The 18,611-nt window shown below is 37.9% G+C and overlaps 1 protein-coding gene across 1 annotated transcript; it reads left to right on the top strand.

Annotated features, from left to right (window-relative positions):
• The first annotated feature begins 368 nt into the window (after positions 1 to 368).
• LOC127095528 (uncharacterized) lies at positions 369 to 3,704 on the top strand. The gene is made up of 2 exons (XM_051034205.1): positions 369 to 3,252; positions 3,358 to 3,704. The coding sequence occupies exons 1-2, from the start codon at positions 369 to 371 to the stop codon at positions 3,702 to 3,704; spliced, it is 3,231 nt and encodes a 1,076-aa protein (XP_050890162.1).
• The last annotated feature ends 14,907 nt before the right edge of the window (positions 3,705 to 18,611 follow it).

The raw sequence follows: 18,611 nt of genomic DNA, 5'->3' as shown, positions 1-18,611 counted from the left end.
ACCTGCGAAAGCAAACTACAACTTACTACTGGGGAGAGAATGGATACATGGAATAGGAGCGGTCCCTTTGACCATGCATCAAAGAATCTCTATCTGGAGAGAAGATGGTGTGGTAGAGAATATCGAAGCCGACCAAAGTTACTTAAGGGCAGAAGTAAACCATGTGGACAAGAGAAACTTCGATAGGAATCTGGCGCACATAGGACCATGTTACCCAGCGGAAGAAGGCTACGCTCCAAATAAAAATGCCTTGTACTTCCTGACTCTTCACCCAAATGGTTTTCAATGGGACAGAGAGATTATGGGAGACCCAGAAATAGGAGACTCATCTGAAATACGGCCAACAGGCTGGGATGAAGACCTGTACTATGACTGAGTCTTCTTTCTTCGATAAGATTTCGGCCTACATGGCTGAGAACAAAAGACAAGCGGCTCTCGAAGCCGAGATAACAAACATGGCTAACAAAGCCACATATAGTGAAATCTGTGATACAGGACCAGGGGAGTTCTTTAAACCAAAACCCCCTGACGAACAAGCACCTGTGGGACCAGTAGAACAGAGGTTGGACACCATATACGACGAAGAGCCTCTGGGATTTGAAAAAGATCCAGTAACGTCAAGTGCAAAGATGTTAGCGCAAGATCCTCTCGAAGAGATTGATCTCGGAGATGGGAGTGCAAAAAGAATTACCTACATCAGCGCTAAACTGGACCCCAAGTTGAAAGTGAAAGTTATTGAATTACTAAGGAAGAACAAAGATTGCTTCGCTTGGGATTACGACGAGATGCCTGGTTTGAAGAGGGACCTGGTCGAATTAAAGCTGCCTATAAAGGATGGCAAGAAGCCCATCAAGCAGACTCCAAGAAGATTCGCACCAGAAATCCTCACAAAGATTAAAAAAGAGGTCAAAATACTTCTTCGTTGCAACTTCATTAGGACCACAAGGTATGTCGATTGGATTGCTAATATTGTCCCTGTTATCAAGAAAAATGGCTCTTTGCGAGTATGCATAGATTTTCGTTATCTAAACGCAACAACCCCTAAGGATGAGTACCCAATGCATGCGGCAGAGGTGTTGGTTGACTCAGCCGCAGGCTATGAGTATCTCAGCATGCTTGATGGATATTCTGGCTATAACCAGATTTTCATCGCAGAAGAAGATGTTTCTAAAACAGCTTTTCGATGTCCAGGGGCAATAGGCACTTACGAGTGGATAGTTATGCCTTTTGGCCTAAAAAACGTTGGGGCAACATACCAGCGAGCAATGAATTCTATATTTCATAATTATATAGAGACATTCATGCAAGTATACATAGATGACATTGTGATAAAATCTACGTCAGATGAAGATCATATATCCCATCTCAGCCAATCATTCGAAAGAATGAGAAAACATGGCTTAAAAATGAACCCTCTTAAGTGTGCATTATTTGTGCAGGCTGGAGATTTTCTGGGCTTTGTGGTCCACAAAAAGGGGATAGAGATCAATCAGAACAAGACGAAGGCGATTATGGAGACCAAAGCACCATCAACCAAAAAGGAACTGCAATCATTATTAGGAAAGATAAACTTCCTAAGAAGATTCATCTCGAATTTAAGTGGTCGAACTCAGGCCTTCTCTCCCCTTCTGCGCCTGAAACAAGGCAAGTTCGAATGGAATGACGAACACCAAATGGCATTCGACAAGATCAAACATTATCTGACGAATCCTCCTATCTTGGCACCACCATGTGGAAAGAAGCCTATGAGACTGTATATATCAGCTTCCGACACTATCATAGGTAGCATGTTGGCGCAAGAGAATGAAGATGGCATCGAAAGAGCCATTTATTACCTTAGTAGGGTTTTAAATGATGCAAAAACTAGATACACTTCAATAGAAAAGTTGTGTCTTTGTTTGCATTTCTCTTGTACTAAACTCAAGTATTATATAAAACCTATTGATTTATACGTCTCTTCTCATTTTGATGTCATCAAGTATATGTTATCTAAGCCAATAATGTACAGTCGAATAGGCAAATGGGCTTTAGCGCTCACTGAATACTCTCTAACCTTTATGCCTTTAAAGGCAATGAAGGGACAAATAGTATCAGATTTTATTATAGACCATGCACTGGTCGAAAATCCTCAATTTCAAGTTGACTTGAAACCTTGGAAATTGTTCTTCGACGGTTCCACTCATAAGAATGGAAGTGGGGTTGGGATGATGTTAATTTCTCCTGACAGAATTCCAACAAAACTCAAATATAGAATTGAAGGTCCCCTTTGTTCCAACAACGAAGCAGAATACAAAGCTCTTATTGCAGGACTTGAGGCTTTGTTGGAATTGGGGGCAACTAGGGTCGAAATTAAAGGAGATTCAGAATTAGTAATCAAGCAACTGACGAAGGAGTACAAATGTATAAAAGAAAATTTGATTATGTACTTCGTCATTGCAAATAGGTTACTCAAAAAATTCGAATACGTCGACATAAAACATGTCCCTATAATAAAAAACCAAGAGGCTAATGACTTAGCACAAATAGCCTCAGGGTATAGAATTTCAAAAGAAAAGCTGGAAGAACTTGTCGAAGTAAGAGGAAAGGCAATGGCTGCCAGATTATCCCCGACGGATTTGGAAAGCGCCCAATTAGGATATGCTAACAAAGAGGAGTTTGAAGTATTGGCCATTGATACCTTGATAGATACGGACAGGAGGAATCCAATTATTAATTATCTCAAGGATCCTTCGACAGACACAGAAAGAAAAACCAAGTACAGGGCTTTATCTTATGTATTGATAGGGAATGGATTATTCAAGAAAACCCCTGAAGGGATCCTGTTGAAATGCTTAGGAGAAAGCGAAGCTTACTTGGCATTATCTAGTGTATATAGTGGAGCTTGTGGAGCATATCAGGCAGGCCATAAGATGAAATGGTTGCTTTTCAGATATGGAATGTATTGGCCCACCATGTTAAAAGATTGTATAGAGTTTGCTAAGGGTTGCCATGAATGTCAAACACATGCAGGAATTCAACATGCTCCTGCAAGTGAACTTCATACAATTATTAAGCCTTGGCCCTTCAGAGGTTGGGCATTAGATCTAATTGGGGAAATTATACCCCATTCATCCAAAGGTCAAAGATACATACTTGTAGGAATTGACTATTTCACTAAATGGGTCGAAGTAGTACCTTTAGTAAATGTGGATCAAGAAACTGTTATCGAATTCATTCAAAGGCAAATTTTATACAGATTTGGAATCCTAGAAAGTATAACAACAGATCAAGGATCAGTTTTTACTGGTCGAAAGATGCAAGAATTTGCAAAGGAAATGGGGTTCAAATTGTTAACATCCACACCCTATTATGCTCAAGCCAATGGGCAAGTTGAAGCCACTAACACTACGCCTTTCCAGCTTACATTTGGACATGATGCAGTACTACCTGTCGAAGTCTACTTACAATCAGTAAGAATCCAAAGACAAGGAGAAATCCCATCTGACTTATATTGGGAAATGCTGATAAATGAGCTGGTGGATTTGGACGAAGAAAGGTTACATGCGTTAGAAGTATTAAGAAGACAGAAGGAGAGGGTAGCAAGGGCATACAATAAGAGGGTCAAAGGTAAAATCTTTACTATGAATGATTTAGTATGGAAAGTCATATTGCCTATGGATCGAAAGAATAAGGCATTAGGAAAATGGTCTCCACACTGGGAATGACCTTTTCGAATTCTAAAAGCCTTTTCAAACAATGCGTACGAAATAGAAGAGCTAGCAGAGGATCGAAGAATCCTAAAAGTAAATGGAAAATACTTAAAGAAGTATAAACCATTCATGCACGAAGTTAGAATCATAACAGCATAGTAAGTAAAAAACTATCATGACCAAAATGGTGAAGATATTTAAACTCAAAATATGTGCCAAAATGGTTTTCGTCTTAATCAAGTTACAAGTAAACAAGAGTCGAATAAAGAAAATACAGAAGGAAATCAAAAAGGAATAGTCGCCCTCATTCGATCATATTTCTTCTTCGCCAAGCCAATCTTATACTGAACAACCGTTTGAACTCCTCTGAGGCGTGCAATATCTTCGTTCATAGCCGTAGCTTTTTCGACGTGGTCCACGCTTTGCTTCGCCAGATCATCAGCTTCAGTACTATCCAAGCCTCGGATAGCAACCTGCTTCGCCTTAGCATCAAAAATCTTTTGCTGCAATTCTGCAATATGAGATTCCCAGAGGCGTATCGAAGCAGTGTAAGTGTCGAACTTTGCTTGGGCTGATTTTTTGGAAGCGGTTAACTCCTCAGAAGCTTGTGAAGTTCGAAGGGCATTGTCAAACTCAATGGCTTGAGATTTTTCAGTCGATAAAAGCTTAGCTTTGGCATCCACCTCCCTATGATATTCAGCACAAACTTGGTCAATGAGGTTTTGAATATTAATAAGGGCTTCACCTCATCAGTGGGGCAAGCAGTTATGTTAATCTTGCTTATCAGCTTCTTTATGCTAAAGCTCGCCCCCACATTATTCTTTAGCTCATCAAAGAGATTTACGTCAAAAACTGCCTTCTTCACCTGCTGGAGGAGTTCGTCATGCGATGCTTCGTTTGCACTAGCACCAGATTGGGTCGAAGCTCCAGAAACACTTTGCACTGAAGAAGACTCTCTTTGAGCTATCATTAACCTCACATACTTGAGGGGATCATTTTATTTTAAAGATCTTTTCTCTTCCTCAGTGAGTGGGATGGGCGAAGTTTGGGTGATGGATGGTCGAACTTTAGTGGGATTTGAGACCGTATCGACGCTGACATTACTAGTTCCAGTTTGATTTCCCTCAGTATCAGCTTCTCCCATATTTATGTCTTCATCTTCTCAAAAATACCCCTCAATTTCATTTGAATCCTGATCGTCCTCATCAGCATGATTTGAAGGGAACGCAACTCTGGTGGGAGAATCACTAGGAGTATTCTCGGAGTTTTCTTTCCCTGTTGAGTCTCTTTCGTCAACGTGCTTCGAATCTCTTTTACCATCTTCACCAGGAGAAGAGGTTTCTTCTTCGTTCTAAGCATTGTCTTCTTCAAGATTGTGAGCTCCAGTCGAAGAGCCTTTGTTTTGGATAGCACCGCTGACTGTCGGAGGAGGAGATGGATTCATGCCGCTCGAAGGATCGCTTTGATTGGCAGTAGAAATGAGGGGAGTGGTGGCTTTGTCCTGAAAATAAGATGTTAGATTGAAAATATGAATTTGTCGAACGATAAAACACTTAAGGTCGAAGTATACCTGTTGAACCTCTGGATCAGAGGCATTGCTCCCAATATGCTCCAGCGCTGCAGCACCAGAAGGCTGGGATGGAGCTTTCTTTAGAAGAGGAGGGAGAGTGTTGGTTTCGACACCTTGTTGTTGATTTGGTTGGAAATGGGCAACTGTTGCCTTATTTTTCTTCTATTTTTTCTTGAGTGGAGTAGGAGGAGTATCCTCTTCATCATCTTCGACAAGAATGATATTGGCAGGAGGGGTTTTTCTTTTCTTGGGTGTCAAGGGAGGCTTTCCTCTACCCTGAAGAAAGAAAATTACAAATAATCAGAAAGAAATTCGAAAGAGACAGAGAAGTTATTTGATGTAATACCTTTGAACTCTTCTTCGTTTTTTCTGGAGCAGCGCCAGAAGGTACTCCCTGGCTTGAATAGGTAGTTGGCTTGGAAGCAGTAGTCGAACTAGCCTTCGCCACAGGTTTTTCTTTCTTCACCACCTTCCTTTCGACAGCTAAAGAAGGATGTGAGTTAGTCGAAACATGCAAATGCTTAACAGACTGGTAAAAAACAAAAAGGAGTTGTAAAACCAAGAAATCCAAACATTCCACACCTTCACATGTCAGAGAAGTAATTCTCACTGCAGATAAATCGAAGTGAAGGAAGCCTTTGAAACTGTCTAAGGTATGTTTGGTAGCAACTACTCTTTTTGCAGGCTTTTGTTGGTCATTTTTTAGTATGTTAAAAATGTTCCCACATGTGAACCAGTAAGGGTAAGGGGGAAAAATGACAAAGCAAAATCTGCACTGGGTAACTTTGGAAATTTGGGTGGTTCGCACTCAAAGGCCAAGTCATATTTCAATTCGGGTTTTACAGTTTTGAGAGATTTTCTTTTGGCAATCTGCTTTTCAAATTTTTCTTTTAAAATTGGGGTTGCATAACAAACAGTGTCAACGATGTTCGTTGGGTTATAGACAGTTTCAAAGTACTTTTGGAATGCTTGGATTTCTGCAGAATGAGTAAGCTTACCCTTGGGGACATTTTCCTGCAAAGATGAAAAAGCCTTCGTTAGACGTTCTTTGATTTCAGCAGTCGAAAACATATTCTTGGAATAGAAATTTGTCCACCAAGTGGCAAAACCATTGGTGGAATAGAACGACGGTTGGAAGGCTATTAATTGGAATTCGACAAAATTGGCATGGAATTCTTTGTGGACGGCAATGTCTCGAGCGCTCCATTCAGTCCCTGCACAGCAGATCTCGCGCTTTCGTTTGAATAAAGAGAAAGGGATAAGTTGACACAACCCAAATTGTCGAGAGACAAAATTAGGCTGATAAGCCAACAGACACACATGACTCTTTACTAGCAGAATCCTAGAAACAAGTAGCCTTGGAAGGAGAAAGGCACGCCATATGTCTTCGACCTCTGCGTTGGCACTTTTCACAGCGTCTTCGAGCGAGGCAGTAAACCAGAAAGGACCATGCGTTCGACTAGCAAAAGGAGCCATCGAAGGAAGGAAATGATGACGCTTCGAGAATATCAAAGTGTATTTGGTGAGGGAAGTTTGTAAGTTATCAACATCATCAGCTGGAGTTAGTCGAAGGAGTCTGGTGCCCTCAATGCTTTGATTCATTATCTCTAGAGCATCTTCTTCGACGTTTCCTCGTGTTGGCAAAAAGGATTCGAAAGTGGCATTAAGCCACAATTGAAGAAGCCAATATGGCCCAGATAGCAATAGATTGGTGCCAGCTTCGTATTCCTTTAGCTTAGCACTAGCTGATCCTAGACTTTCGTACAAACTAGCCAACAAGAGTTCACTCAAACACACTCTTCGACCAGTATGCAATTGGTTAGCGAGAGTTAGAAATCTCTTAGCAACTTGTAGAGATTTGCAGCAAAAGAAGAATTTGGACAACCATAGACCTAAGAATGCTATATGTTCTATATCAGAAACTTCTTCCCCATCAGCGTGATATAGATTAATGCAAGTACTAAATGAAGCATTCTTAACATTGAAGTCAATCAAGTTTTCACAGTCTTGGTAGGGGTCGAAGGTCTCTCCTGTCGGAGGAAGTCCAACAATGGCAGCTACGTCGAAAAGTGTGGGAGTCATCATTCCACAAGGAAGATGAAAGGTGTTATAGGTACTATCCCAGAAATATAGGTTGGAGAGTAATAAAGGCTGACAGTAACTAAATCCAAGCTTCGACATTTGGATTAGGTCAAAAATACCCAATTCTTTCCAAAGTGAGGCTTTCTTCTTCTCAACTTTTGTTAACCAAGCGAGATAGGATTTGTCTAGAGTTGGACAAGACCTAAAAGGTCTGAAACTATCAGTGATAAAGTCCATTTGAAAAGCTTCTCTCTGGTTTAGATCCTCATTGTCTTTAGAAGAAAGGGTTTTGTTGGCTATGGGTTTAGTAGTATGGTGACAAGGGAAGAATTGAGCACACTTCTCTAAATGTTCGTCGGATACTAATGGGCCTAGAAACCTTAAAGCATTTCCAGAAAGAAAGGAAGGAACCATTACCTGAGAAGCAAAAATTGCTTTCTGTTCTTTCAAGAGTTTTGGAGCAGTGATGTATTCTTGGTGTAACACCCCAATAAAAATAAGATAATTATTTGATTTAAATTAATATTATATTTATTAATTTAATTAAATAATTGGAATTTATTGGATTATTATTATTATTATTTTGGAATAATAATTATTGGAAAATATATAAGTGTGAAATAAGGAAAAAGAATCCCATTTTTGGTAAAAAGAGTTTTTACGTGAAAGCAGAGAAGCGGCTGAAAAGAGGAAAAGGGCAAAGAGGCAGAGCAAGAGGAAGAAGGTTGGAGAAGAGAAGAGCTTGAGGCTAAAAGATTCGCCGGATTAACTCAGGTAAGGGGGGTTTATCGTCGTTTAATGGGTATTATGGATTAGCATGTAATGGGTAGTGATAAACCGTTGAATTGACCCTAATTGGGATTGTGAATGCTGAAAATTACGTTGGATAAACTGTGTTAAAAACTGTAATTGAATCGATAGTCGTGTGAGTCGTAATTTGCTGGACGTATAGCTTGTTACGGAATTGGAATCGGAGGTCCGGAAGTCCTCCAACGGCGGAAAATGCGGAGAATTCTGCATTCTGCCTTGTGTTAGCGCAGGAACAGCTTTCTGTCTTGCGTTAACTGGTTAACCCAGGGTGTTAACCGGTTAACACTGTGTTGTATTGTGTAAAATTGCTGTTTTGTCTGCGTTAACCGGTTAACCCAGGGTGTTAACCGGTTAACACTGTTGTGATTGCTGAGATATTGTTGTTCTGTCTGCGTTAACCGGTTAACCCAGGGCGTTAACCGGTTAACACTGTTAAGTTTTGGGCAGGAAGCGTGTTTGTGCTGCGTTAACCGGTTAACCCAGGGCGTTAACCGGTTAACACTGTTGGAAATTGGAAAAATTGGTATTTTAATGTTGTGAACATAATTGGTGATTGGCCTATATCGATGTGTGATATAGTAGGGATTATTTCCCGTTGTTTTGAGTAGTATAGGCATTAGTAGAGTGTGCTAATACTGTGATTGATTAATTGACATGATATGATGTTTTGATACATGTGTTGATGAAGGTATGATAGTATGCATAATGTTGTGAATGTATGTATTATGCATGTGTTGGTGAATGGACTGTTTTATGGCTTAGAGTGTGAGCATATGTCCATTGTGGATTGTTGTTGATAATGTTGCATTGCTAGGTGAATTAGCATGCATATTGTGGCCTTTATGGTGGTAGCTAATTCCCATGGTGAGGAATTAGTGAGTGAGTCACTAGGTCTCAAATGAGTGGGACTAGTGAGCTTGGTAGCCGTATCTGGATTTGATCGGTGAGGTTGAACTATATGTTCACGAATAGTCGGTACCGCATGCATGGAGTCTCATTGTATAGTGTATGTATGGCGTATAATATGAATGGATGTATTCCAATATTATACGTGTGTTTGTGTTGGCATTGAGTATGAGTATGAATTGTGTTAGTATTGAGTATGATAATTGAGTTGATGTGCCGTTACTGAATGTGTGATATGATTAGGGTGATTACCGTGTTATTTACTTAACATTTCATGATATTCTATAATGCTTTTTATATCGATTGAGGAACTCACCCTTACAACTATTTTTCAGGTAACGAGCAGTGATTGAGTAGAAGCTAGTGCTTGGAGTCTAGTGTAGTTCCTTAGTGGGTCATGCTCTGGTAGATGTAACATCGGGATGGGATGTTTTACTATGTTTTCTTTTGGTTGTTGAACAACTTTACATGTAATGTATTACATGGTTTGAATGTTGTTAGTTTGTATCCGCTGCGTATTATGCAAATGTTTTACTTTGATTAAATAAATGAGCATGACAGGATATTTTGGAAAGTGTGTGAAGTGATTGTGTGACACCCTTAATTGCATAATTACTCTGATTGATATATTGCTATTTTAATTAAATATTTTGGGGTATTTTAGAAGGGTGTTACACTTGGTCCCCAACAGTGATGGTTGTGCTGGTTGGAATGTTCTGGGAAGTAGAACTCTTTAAAGGTCCAGCACCTTTGATGTTCTTTGATTGCTTTTGTTGTTTATCAGAAGACATTGTAATAGACTTTAGAGATTTTGAAGGATTAGGGTTTAGGGAAGAAGAAGCGTTTTTCAGAAAGGTTGAAGAAGATGAACTTAGAGGAAAAATGGAGATTTTCGTGAAAAGAGAGAGAAAAATGAAAAATGTGCTTTTATAATGCTGAACCTGTGAGGCTGACTGGTTACGCTTTACTAGGATAGTGGGCCACGTGGAAGCTTTTCTGAGAAAAGTGGACAGGGAATACTATTCATTTTCTTGGAAGTTGAAACTCATGATGGCATATAACTACGCACACGTTCTGATGAGACGTTTTGAAAAAGTTAATCATGATTAACTGACAAACATGGACTTTTAGGACTATGAAAGGTCTCTGGTCGGAATCTGGTAAATGCAAAAAATGTCCATTTCTACAATAATTCGAAATAGACATTTCTTGGGGGCAATTTGTTAGCTGGGGATTTCGACAGACAGTTAAAGGTCTTTGGAAATATTAAGTTTTGAGAATAAGCAAGAAATGACTGTGGCGAAGCTGTTTAATTCTCTTTGTGGATAAGCAATTATTTGGAAGACTAGCGGTTGTTTATCAGAAATCACCGGTAAACACCCCATCAACCCTTGGATAATCATGGTTGACAAATCCTTAGTTTCTTCTATAACAACCACCATAGGATCAAAATTTTCAATAAAGGTAATTAAAATTGTATCCACAATTCTTCGATCTTCAATTGTATCTCCAAAAGACTTCATTTGAATCCTAAATCAGCGAGTCTATTAAAGTACTCATTCAAACTTTTATTTACTTTCATCTTTTCATTCTCAAAATCTCTTTTTAAATACATAAGTTTGACTGCTCTCACCTATGAATCTCCTTCAAACTTTTGTTGTAGAATTTCCCATGCTTCTTTGGTTGCTTTTGCTCTCATAATTCTTGGGAAAATGGTATTTGAGAATCATCTTTGAATCATCCAAACAACTCCATAATCTATGATTTTTTCTTCGTTAATTCTTCTCTTTATGTTGTTGCGTGTTCTGCCACAGTTGTCAGTTCTTCATACATTTGTTTAACAAACTCAAAGACATCCAAATATGTGAACAAAGTCTCCATTTTTACTATCCAAAAAACATAATTCTCTCCTACAAATAAAAGAACTTGGACATTGTTATAGGTAGAGTCGATGCCTGTTGAAACATTACTTGAGGAAGCCATGAATCTTCCCCTTTAATCTCCTCTCACTCCTCTATTTTCTTCTCTCTTTTTTCAGAAGGATCTGAAGCTCTGGTACCACTCTATTGGTGGTATTCTATAGGCGATTGAAAAATTATTTTTGACTTTTTGATTTCTTCTTGTTTTTTTATCACACTTGCTTGGTTTACAAATGATAACTTCTCCCTATTTATAGGATTTAATAGAGAGTTCTATATACATCTATATTCTAGATATTTCATGATATATTTCTACACATTTCTCTAGATTTCTGTAAAACTCATTAATTATTTGATGCATGAACTCACATTAGTCTAGGTACATACTTCTACAATACTCTAGGTACATGTATCTAATACAAACATTTAATGATAGCATATTACTCAACAAGTTTTTTGATTCTATATTTTTTTTTATTAATGGTGCTGTAAACATGGAAAATAAGTATGTAGTCCGGTTATCAAGTCCTGTTGAGAATTGAACGATTCTAACACTTCGACAACCTTTGTAGACATGAGAAAGATTTGACCATCATTTGGAAGAATTTGTAGTCACCTAACCTCTTATATTTATCTATTGGGGAAACATTGCCTAATGCAAAGTCAATTATCTTACAATCTAGGCCAACAAATTATTTATTTTTAGGTCAAATAAATACCCATTGTAATGTTTTATTGACTAGTTTTGAGCTACCAAATGATGAGATGTAACTAGTTATTACTATGCATGAAGAATGTTATAATTGTGTCATTAAGCAGAAAACTAGTTGTTATAAATCTGCCTCGGCATGTGAGTGGAAAAAACTCATTAATTCATGTCGATTTGATTATCCAAGTAGTAATCGTAATTCCTCAACTGAGATAGAGATATTCCTTCTAACTAATTAGGTTAAGTCTTCCCGTAAATAGTTGTTGGTCAAATCCTGAGTTTCATATTATACTATCTTTTGTTGCAATATGTTTTCCTTCTAACCTTTTAATTTCTTCTCCTAAGCATTTCCCTCTACTAATGCTTATGGGTTTTCTAGTGAATGAAGGTCAACTGGTCACTTATTTGGTATGCCCGGTTATTGTCTCGTGAGCACTTATAATTTCCTTTTTTGGCTTACTCTATTTGACGTGACTATTTTTATTGGCTCCTATCATAGGAGACTCTTGCTTCCTATGACTCCCACATCCTCGAATTATAGTTTTATTTCTTTAAAAGAGATTTTTGTTATTTTAAATTCTTGACCTTAAACAACAAGATTATTGAAGTTGCATTGCTCTCCTATGGTCTACTGTTTAGAGTTTTGTTGTTTGTCTTATTAGTTATTATTTACTTTATTATTTTAGTAATTGAGTATTCACTCATTTAGATCATTAAGCGTCTCTTAGAATTGAGTATTTTTCATTAAATCATATTTCGCATGCATAAGTCAAAACTTTGTGTCTAAAAAATCAATGCAAAATAATTCGAGTTAATAAGTTGAAAATTTGGATTAAGAAACTATTGGCTGCATAATTCCAATCAGACAATTTCTCGATTCAATCATGAGAACGTCAGGTTAAACTACGCGAAATATTTATTAATAGAACTGACGCCTGTAGGCCCGACCTCGAAACTTTTTGTCCGCTAAGTTTACGTACATTTGAAAATTGGTTCAACTTATCTGTCTGTATATTCAAAAATTTATTCTGGTCGACATTTTAGGCATGATGCGTGATGAAAAACATGTTATGGTATGAAGGTGATACAAAGTAAAGTAAAGTCGGATGTAATGAAAGTTTTTAAAATGCCCGAAAAAAATTGGGATATGACAATGATCTCTTGAATGTTTATGAGCAGCAAAAACATTTTCTTATATTATGTATGTTGGACTTCTTGACGAAGATCATTGTCGCCTCTTAAGGCAATATTTTTTATGTTGGAACTCCTAGAGAAGATCCTTGTCGCCTCTTAAGGTAGTATTTTGTATGTTTGACTTCCTAGCGAATATATTTGCCGCCTCTTAAGGCAAAATTCTGTATGTTGGACTTCTTGGCAAAGATCCTTGCCACCTATTAACGAAATACTATGTATGTTGGACTTCCTAGAAAAGATCATTGCCCCCTATTAAGGAAATATTATGTATGTTGGACTTCTTGGCTAAGATATGTGCCACGGAAATGCTTTGTATGTTGAACTTCCTAGAAAAGATCATTGTTGCCTCTTAAGGCAATATTATTTATGCTAGACTTCCTAGAAAATATCATTGCCTCATCTTAAGGAAATATTTTGTATGTTAGACTTCTTGGAGAAGATCCTTTCAGCCTCTTAAGGCAATATTTTGTATGTTGGACTTCCTAGCGAAGATCCTTGCCGCCTCTTTAGGAAATATTATGTATATTCGACTTCTTGGTGAAGATCATTTTCATCTCTTAAGGAAATATTTTGTTTATTGGACTTCCTGGAAAAGATCATTGTCGCCTCTTAAGGAAATATTTTGATGTTAAACTTCATAGTGAATATCTTTGCTTCCCTGAGCAGGATCTAACATATGAATCTAGCCCAAGGGCAAAGCGAAGTCTAGCATATGAGACTTAACCTAAAGTCTTGTTTCAGGGTATGATAGAAGTCTCTCCTTAGAGGTCCAAAGCATCGCATGAGGGATCTAGGGTCTCATTATGAAAGCTTAACATAACTTTTCCTGAAGGAATAAAAGTTCCCATCAAACAGACTATCTAAACTCCCAGCCTGAGGGATTTGGAGTTTCCTCGGGCGAGATCCAACATATTAGTCTCACCCAAGAGACGCGACTGAAGTCTAGCCTAAGAGACTTAACTTAAAGTTTGGTGTGAGGGCTTGATAGAAGCCCCTAATGAGAGGTCCAACGCCTCACCTAAGAGACTTGGGGTCTCATTATTCAGGCTTAATATAACTTTACCTAAGGGACTAAGAGTACCTATTAAACATGTTATCTAAACTCCCCTCCTGAGGGACTTGGAGTTTCTCAGGCGGATCCAACATATGAATCTCGCCCAATAGGATTGATTAAAGTCTATCCTAAGAGACTTAACTTAAAGCATTATCTTATGTCCCGATAGAATTCTGGCCCGAGAGGTCTAATGCCTCGCCTGAGGGACTTATGGTCTCATCAACAAGGCTAAATAGGACTTTTCCTGAGTGACTAAGAGTTCCTATCAAACAGGCTATCTAAACTCCTTTCCTGGGGGACTTAGGGTTTCCTTGGCCGGGATCAAACATATGAATATGTCCTAAGAGTTGCAACTGAAGTCTAGCCTATGAGACATAACATAAAGTCTTGTCTGAGGGTTTGATAGAAGTCTCGTCCAAGAGGTCCAACGCCTTGCCTGAGGGACTTAAGATCTCATCATCTAGGAATAGTATAACTTCACTTTAGGGACTAAAATCTCCCATCAAATAGGTTATCTAAACCCCCCACCTGAGGGACTTGGAGTTTCCTCAGGCAAAATCCAACATGTGTATCTCACCCAAGAGGCGCGAATAAATTAGCCTAAGAGACTTGGTGACTTCTCGAAAAGTGTATTGTTATTGTCGAAGTAATACTAAAGGATGTCGTGTCCATAAGGGTTGCTATTTAACAAAAATGTGATTATGCAAATTTCGAGTTATTTTGGGAAAAGTAAATTCGTTATGAATTCAATACGAGAAAATCGACTAGGTTTTACCATGAATCCCTTGTTTATCCCCTGTTGATTTTTAGAGAATTAGATGAATTGTAAATTTGTTATATTTTTACGATGAATTAACAAATCCATTCTAGTCGATCCCTTGGTGTATAACTCGCTAATTTCTACTAGTGACTTCATATCCATATTCGGACGACGAAAGTGAAATTAGGCATGATTAAGGTTCCTTAATTCAAAAGTCTCTGTTAGTGGTATACTATCCCTATTTAACCAGCGAAAGTAGATTAATTATCCTATTTCAAATTCATGGGCTTAGGGTCAGTAATTCCTACTCGTCTCAGTCCATATTATCAGCGCGTCCACTATCGTACCCCAATTTTGTCCTGTCTTTTATTTTCCTGTTTAGACCTCCAGGAGGTATTACAGTGTATACCCCTTACTCTAAGTATTGATTATTGGGCCTTACACCTTTCTGATGTTGAGTTAAGATGACCATTTGGCCCTTGGACATGATCATTTAAAGGTTAGAATCCAAGTCTTAGATTTGTGCATAACATGTCTTCATTCTTGATGTGCATACAATCGTATCTTAATGTTATTGGAGGTTATCATTTGTATTGCATTAACAAACCATGACTTGCATATCCCTCACACTCCAAAGCATTGGTCGTGGCATTACTACATTAAAAGGTGATTGAACTCATTCACAATTAATTGATATATGATAACTTTGATTATAAATTTTGGTGAACTTAAGTTGAGTCAAAGGGGATTGTGTTTTTATTTACAAAGTGGATACGTTCTTGGTTCATTTTAGAAAGAGAATCTAAATCTTTTTAATCTCATGAGTTATGGACTTGGAAGGTTTGGTGTATGGATTTGAAGATTTCTTTGAATTAAGCTTATTATGGTCACATATAAGAACCTTTTCGGATCCATCTCTAAGTTCTAAATTGCTTGATGGTTGAGAGACAAAGAAACATGCACCAAGGTTCATTATCTTAGAAAACCAAGTTGCATTCAAAAGAGATATATAAACCTTATTTCCCTACATACCAAAGTTACACTGCTATGGGACTTGATCGGAGATAGTGATATGCACTTGCAGAGCAAGGAGTGCTCTTAAGTGAAGAGAGAGAAACAAGTTCACATAATGAACTCTTTCTCTCACAACCAGGTTTAAAAACCTAGGCCCTTTTCTGCGCATGGAGGCCGAATGGCCATCCTTCACAAGGCCACATGCACAGTTGACTGACGGTCAACCAAGGGATCCCATGTGGACTCCCCATTGTTTCTTCTTGTGTTTCGTTGGTTCCTCCCCTCATATTATTTGACCAAGTCAGATCTAGTGATCTAACGGTCAGGATGTGTTGCTTAGTCAACAAGGTTTCCTAAGGGTCTATTGGACCCCTCCCTGAAGAGGTGGGCCTCTGTTTTGGGCCTAGAGTCTTTTTTACTCCTTGGACCTCTTTCTTTCTTCATGGAGCTCCCCTTGGGCCTTTTTTTAGGGAGAAGCCCATTTTTATTTTTTTTAATTATTATTTTTTATTAATAATATTTAGTTCAATTAATCAGATTATTTTAATTAATTAATCAACATCTCAATTTATTAAAATTTGTTTAATCTAATTACTTATTATTTTGGATAAATTTTATTTATTTAAATTATTTAAATATCTTGAATAAACTTTGTTTTGTTTAAATTAACCCATTGATGCCTCTGAAATTAATTCTACTAAAATATCTTATTAACTATTCATATTCTTTGAGATTTGTTTGAAATAGTGCCTTGTGCTTGATTTATTTATCCAATTTCTTATAAACCACGTATGATGCATTTTAATCATGTTAAACCATTTAAAGGTCAAATATTTCTTGATTCAATATTGAGCCTATTCTTTAAACACCCTTGTAAGTCTATTGCTTTTAGCATCACCATCAACCTCACATAGTTTACTCTCGGCCTTTCTTACAATGAGACCTATTCGACTTTGATTAATCGATTAGATGACTGATACATCAAATATAATCCAATTCATCTCAAACTAAAATTCAAATCTCGATCCAACATCGAGTATATTATTTTTTATTATTATTCAAATCAAACTAAAATACCTAATCACGATTTAACACCATTTCATTTAGAAATGAAAAGGGCGGTGGTTTTGAGCCTTCAAGTCTTCTCCTCGATTGATTAAGTACGAGTTCCCTTACTCGATTATTCAAATAATTTCCATTTCTCTAAAAAATTCTAAACCCGATTAAATCAAATCATTTTCATAATAAACTAAACGAAAAGGGAGATGGTCTAGAGCCTTTGATTCCTCTCCTCTAATTCTTGGATACGAGTTGCCTTACTCAATTATTCGAACATTTATCGTTTATCTAAAAAATATCAACCATACACGAACCTATTTTCATAATAATTTAGATGAAAACGAAAGTGGTCTAGAGCCTTTTATTCCCTTTCCTGAATACTTGGATACGAGTTGCCTTACTCGGCCATTCGAGTATTCGTTATCCATTTAAAACACCTTATTATTATCAAAGCCTTTTGCAATTAAGAATGAAAAGGAAGATGGTCTAGAGCCTTCAATTCCTCTCCTCGACTATTTAGATACGAGTTGCCGCACTCGACCATCCGAGTAATCGTCATTCAAACCAAAGTTCCAACATATTAATTCAACTTGTCACCCCATGTGATCATAACTCTTTTCAGAAAGAACATTATGTAATCCTTCTAACGCGCATAACAAACTAGTGCATAAGCCTCCTCCGAGAGTAGACAAGCTAATGTGTATCCTTTAGAATGCGATTTTAATAGTTATTTCATTAAAAGACACAAACAGACCGTAGTTCCCCGAACTATGAATGCTTTGATTTCCTTATTGCACTATAAGGATATGTAGGCACGAGATTGTGAGATCTTGGCGAGCACATTAATAAAAACCCTCCCGTTTTCCCCTTTTGAGGTTTTCGTTATTTTTAAATTACCTAGGCGCATGCATGCCTTGAAGCCACATGCATTGGCGCATGCATACACTACATCAGTGTATGCGCCAATACATGTGGTGCATGCACTTTTCATTTTTTTTTTAAATTCTGAATTTTAAATTTACAACTAATTAAATTAAATACTTAATTTAAAAATTATATTATATTATAAAGTAAAAATACATAAAATTGACAAAAAAAATCAGTGACCCGCCCGATTGAAACACCTCCCCTATTCCACATCCAGGTGTTTTAATCTATCTTCGAGGTCTGATGGAAGGTCCAGCGGTATTTGATATATTTGTCATCATTTGTCCCTAGGGGGTTGTCGCCAACGACGCTTCCGTAATTGAGTTTGGTGCTCATGTTGTTGTAGTTTGGTGACTTGTGGTCGGTATGGTTTCCCAAATTGGGACATTAAATCGTTTTAGAAACGAAGCAATGGTTCCTGTGGTGTACTAAAGTCAAACAATGGTTGGGTGTTGTGACGATGAGATGTTTGGGTGTTCATTGGTGGGGGGCTACGATGACATGACGCTGAATCATATGAATCATCTGGGCTATAGACTGTTGTGGTGGCTGCGTATGGTTGTTGGTGGTTAGGGTTTGATTCTTGAGTTTGAGTTTGGGTGTGTGACATGAATTGGTTGTGAGGTTGGGTGTTTGGTGGTTGGATGTATATGGTAGGGTGATGGTGTGAGGTTGATCGTTGGGTTTGGGTGGGTTGACATTGTTCTTGGGCGGGTATTTGTTGTTGGACGACTGATGACGAAGCTCGTTGGCGTGGATCAATCAAATACCTTGGCTCAGACACAAACTATGGCGTTGCAACCAACCTAAACCATGCCATATAATGTTGAGCTGGTCTAGCACCATGTATGACAGGTTCGTTTAAGATGTGTTGTCGTCGATTCCTCCAATGATGACACATCTATTTTGCAAAGTCTC

This window comes from Lathyrus oleraceus, chromosome 6 (assembly GCF_024323335.1).
Source record: "Lathyrus oleraceus cultivar Zhongwan6 chromosome 6, CAAS_Psat_ZW6_1.0, whole genome shotgun sequence".
NCBI lineage: Eukaryota > Viridiplantae > Streptophyta > Magnoliopsida > Fabales > Fabaceae > Lathyrus > Lathyrus oleraceus.
This window is presented reverse-complemented; position numbering and strand designations above follow the sequence as displayed.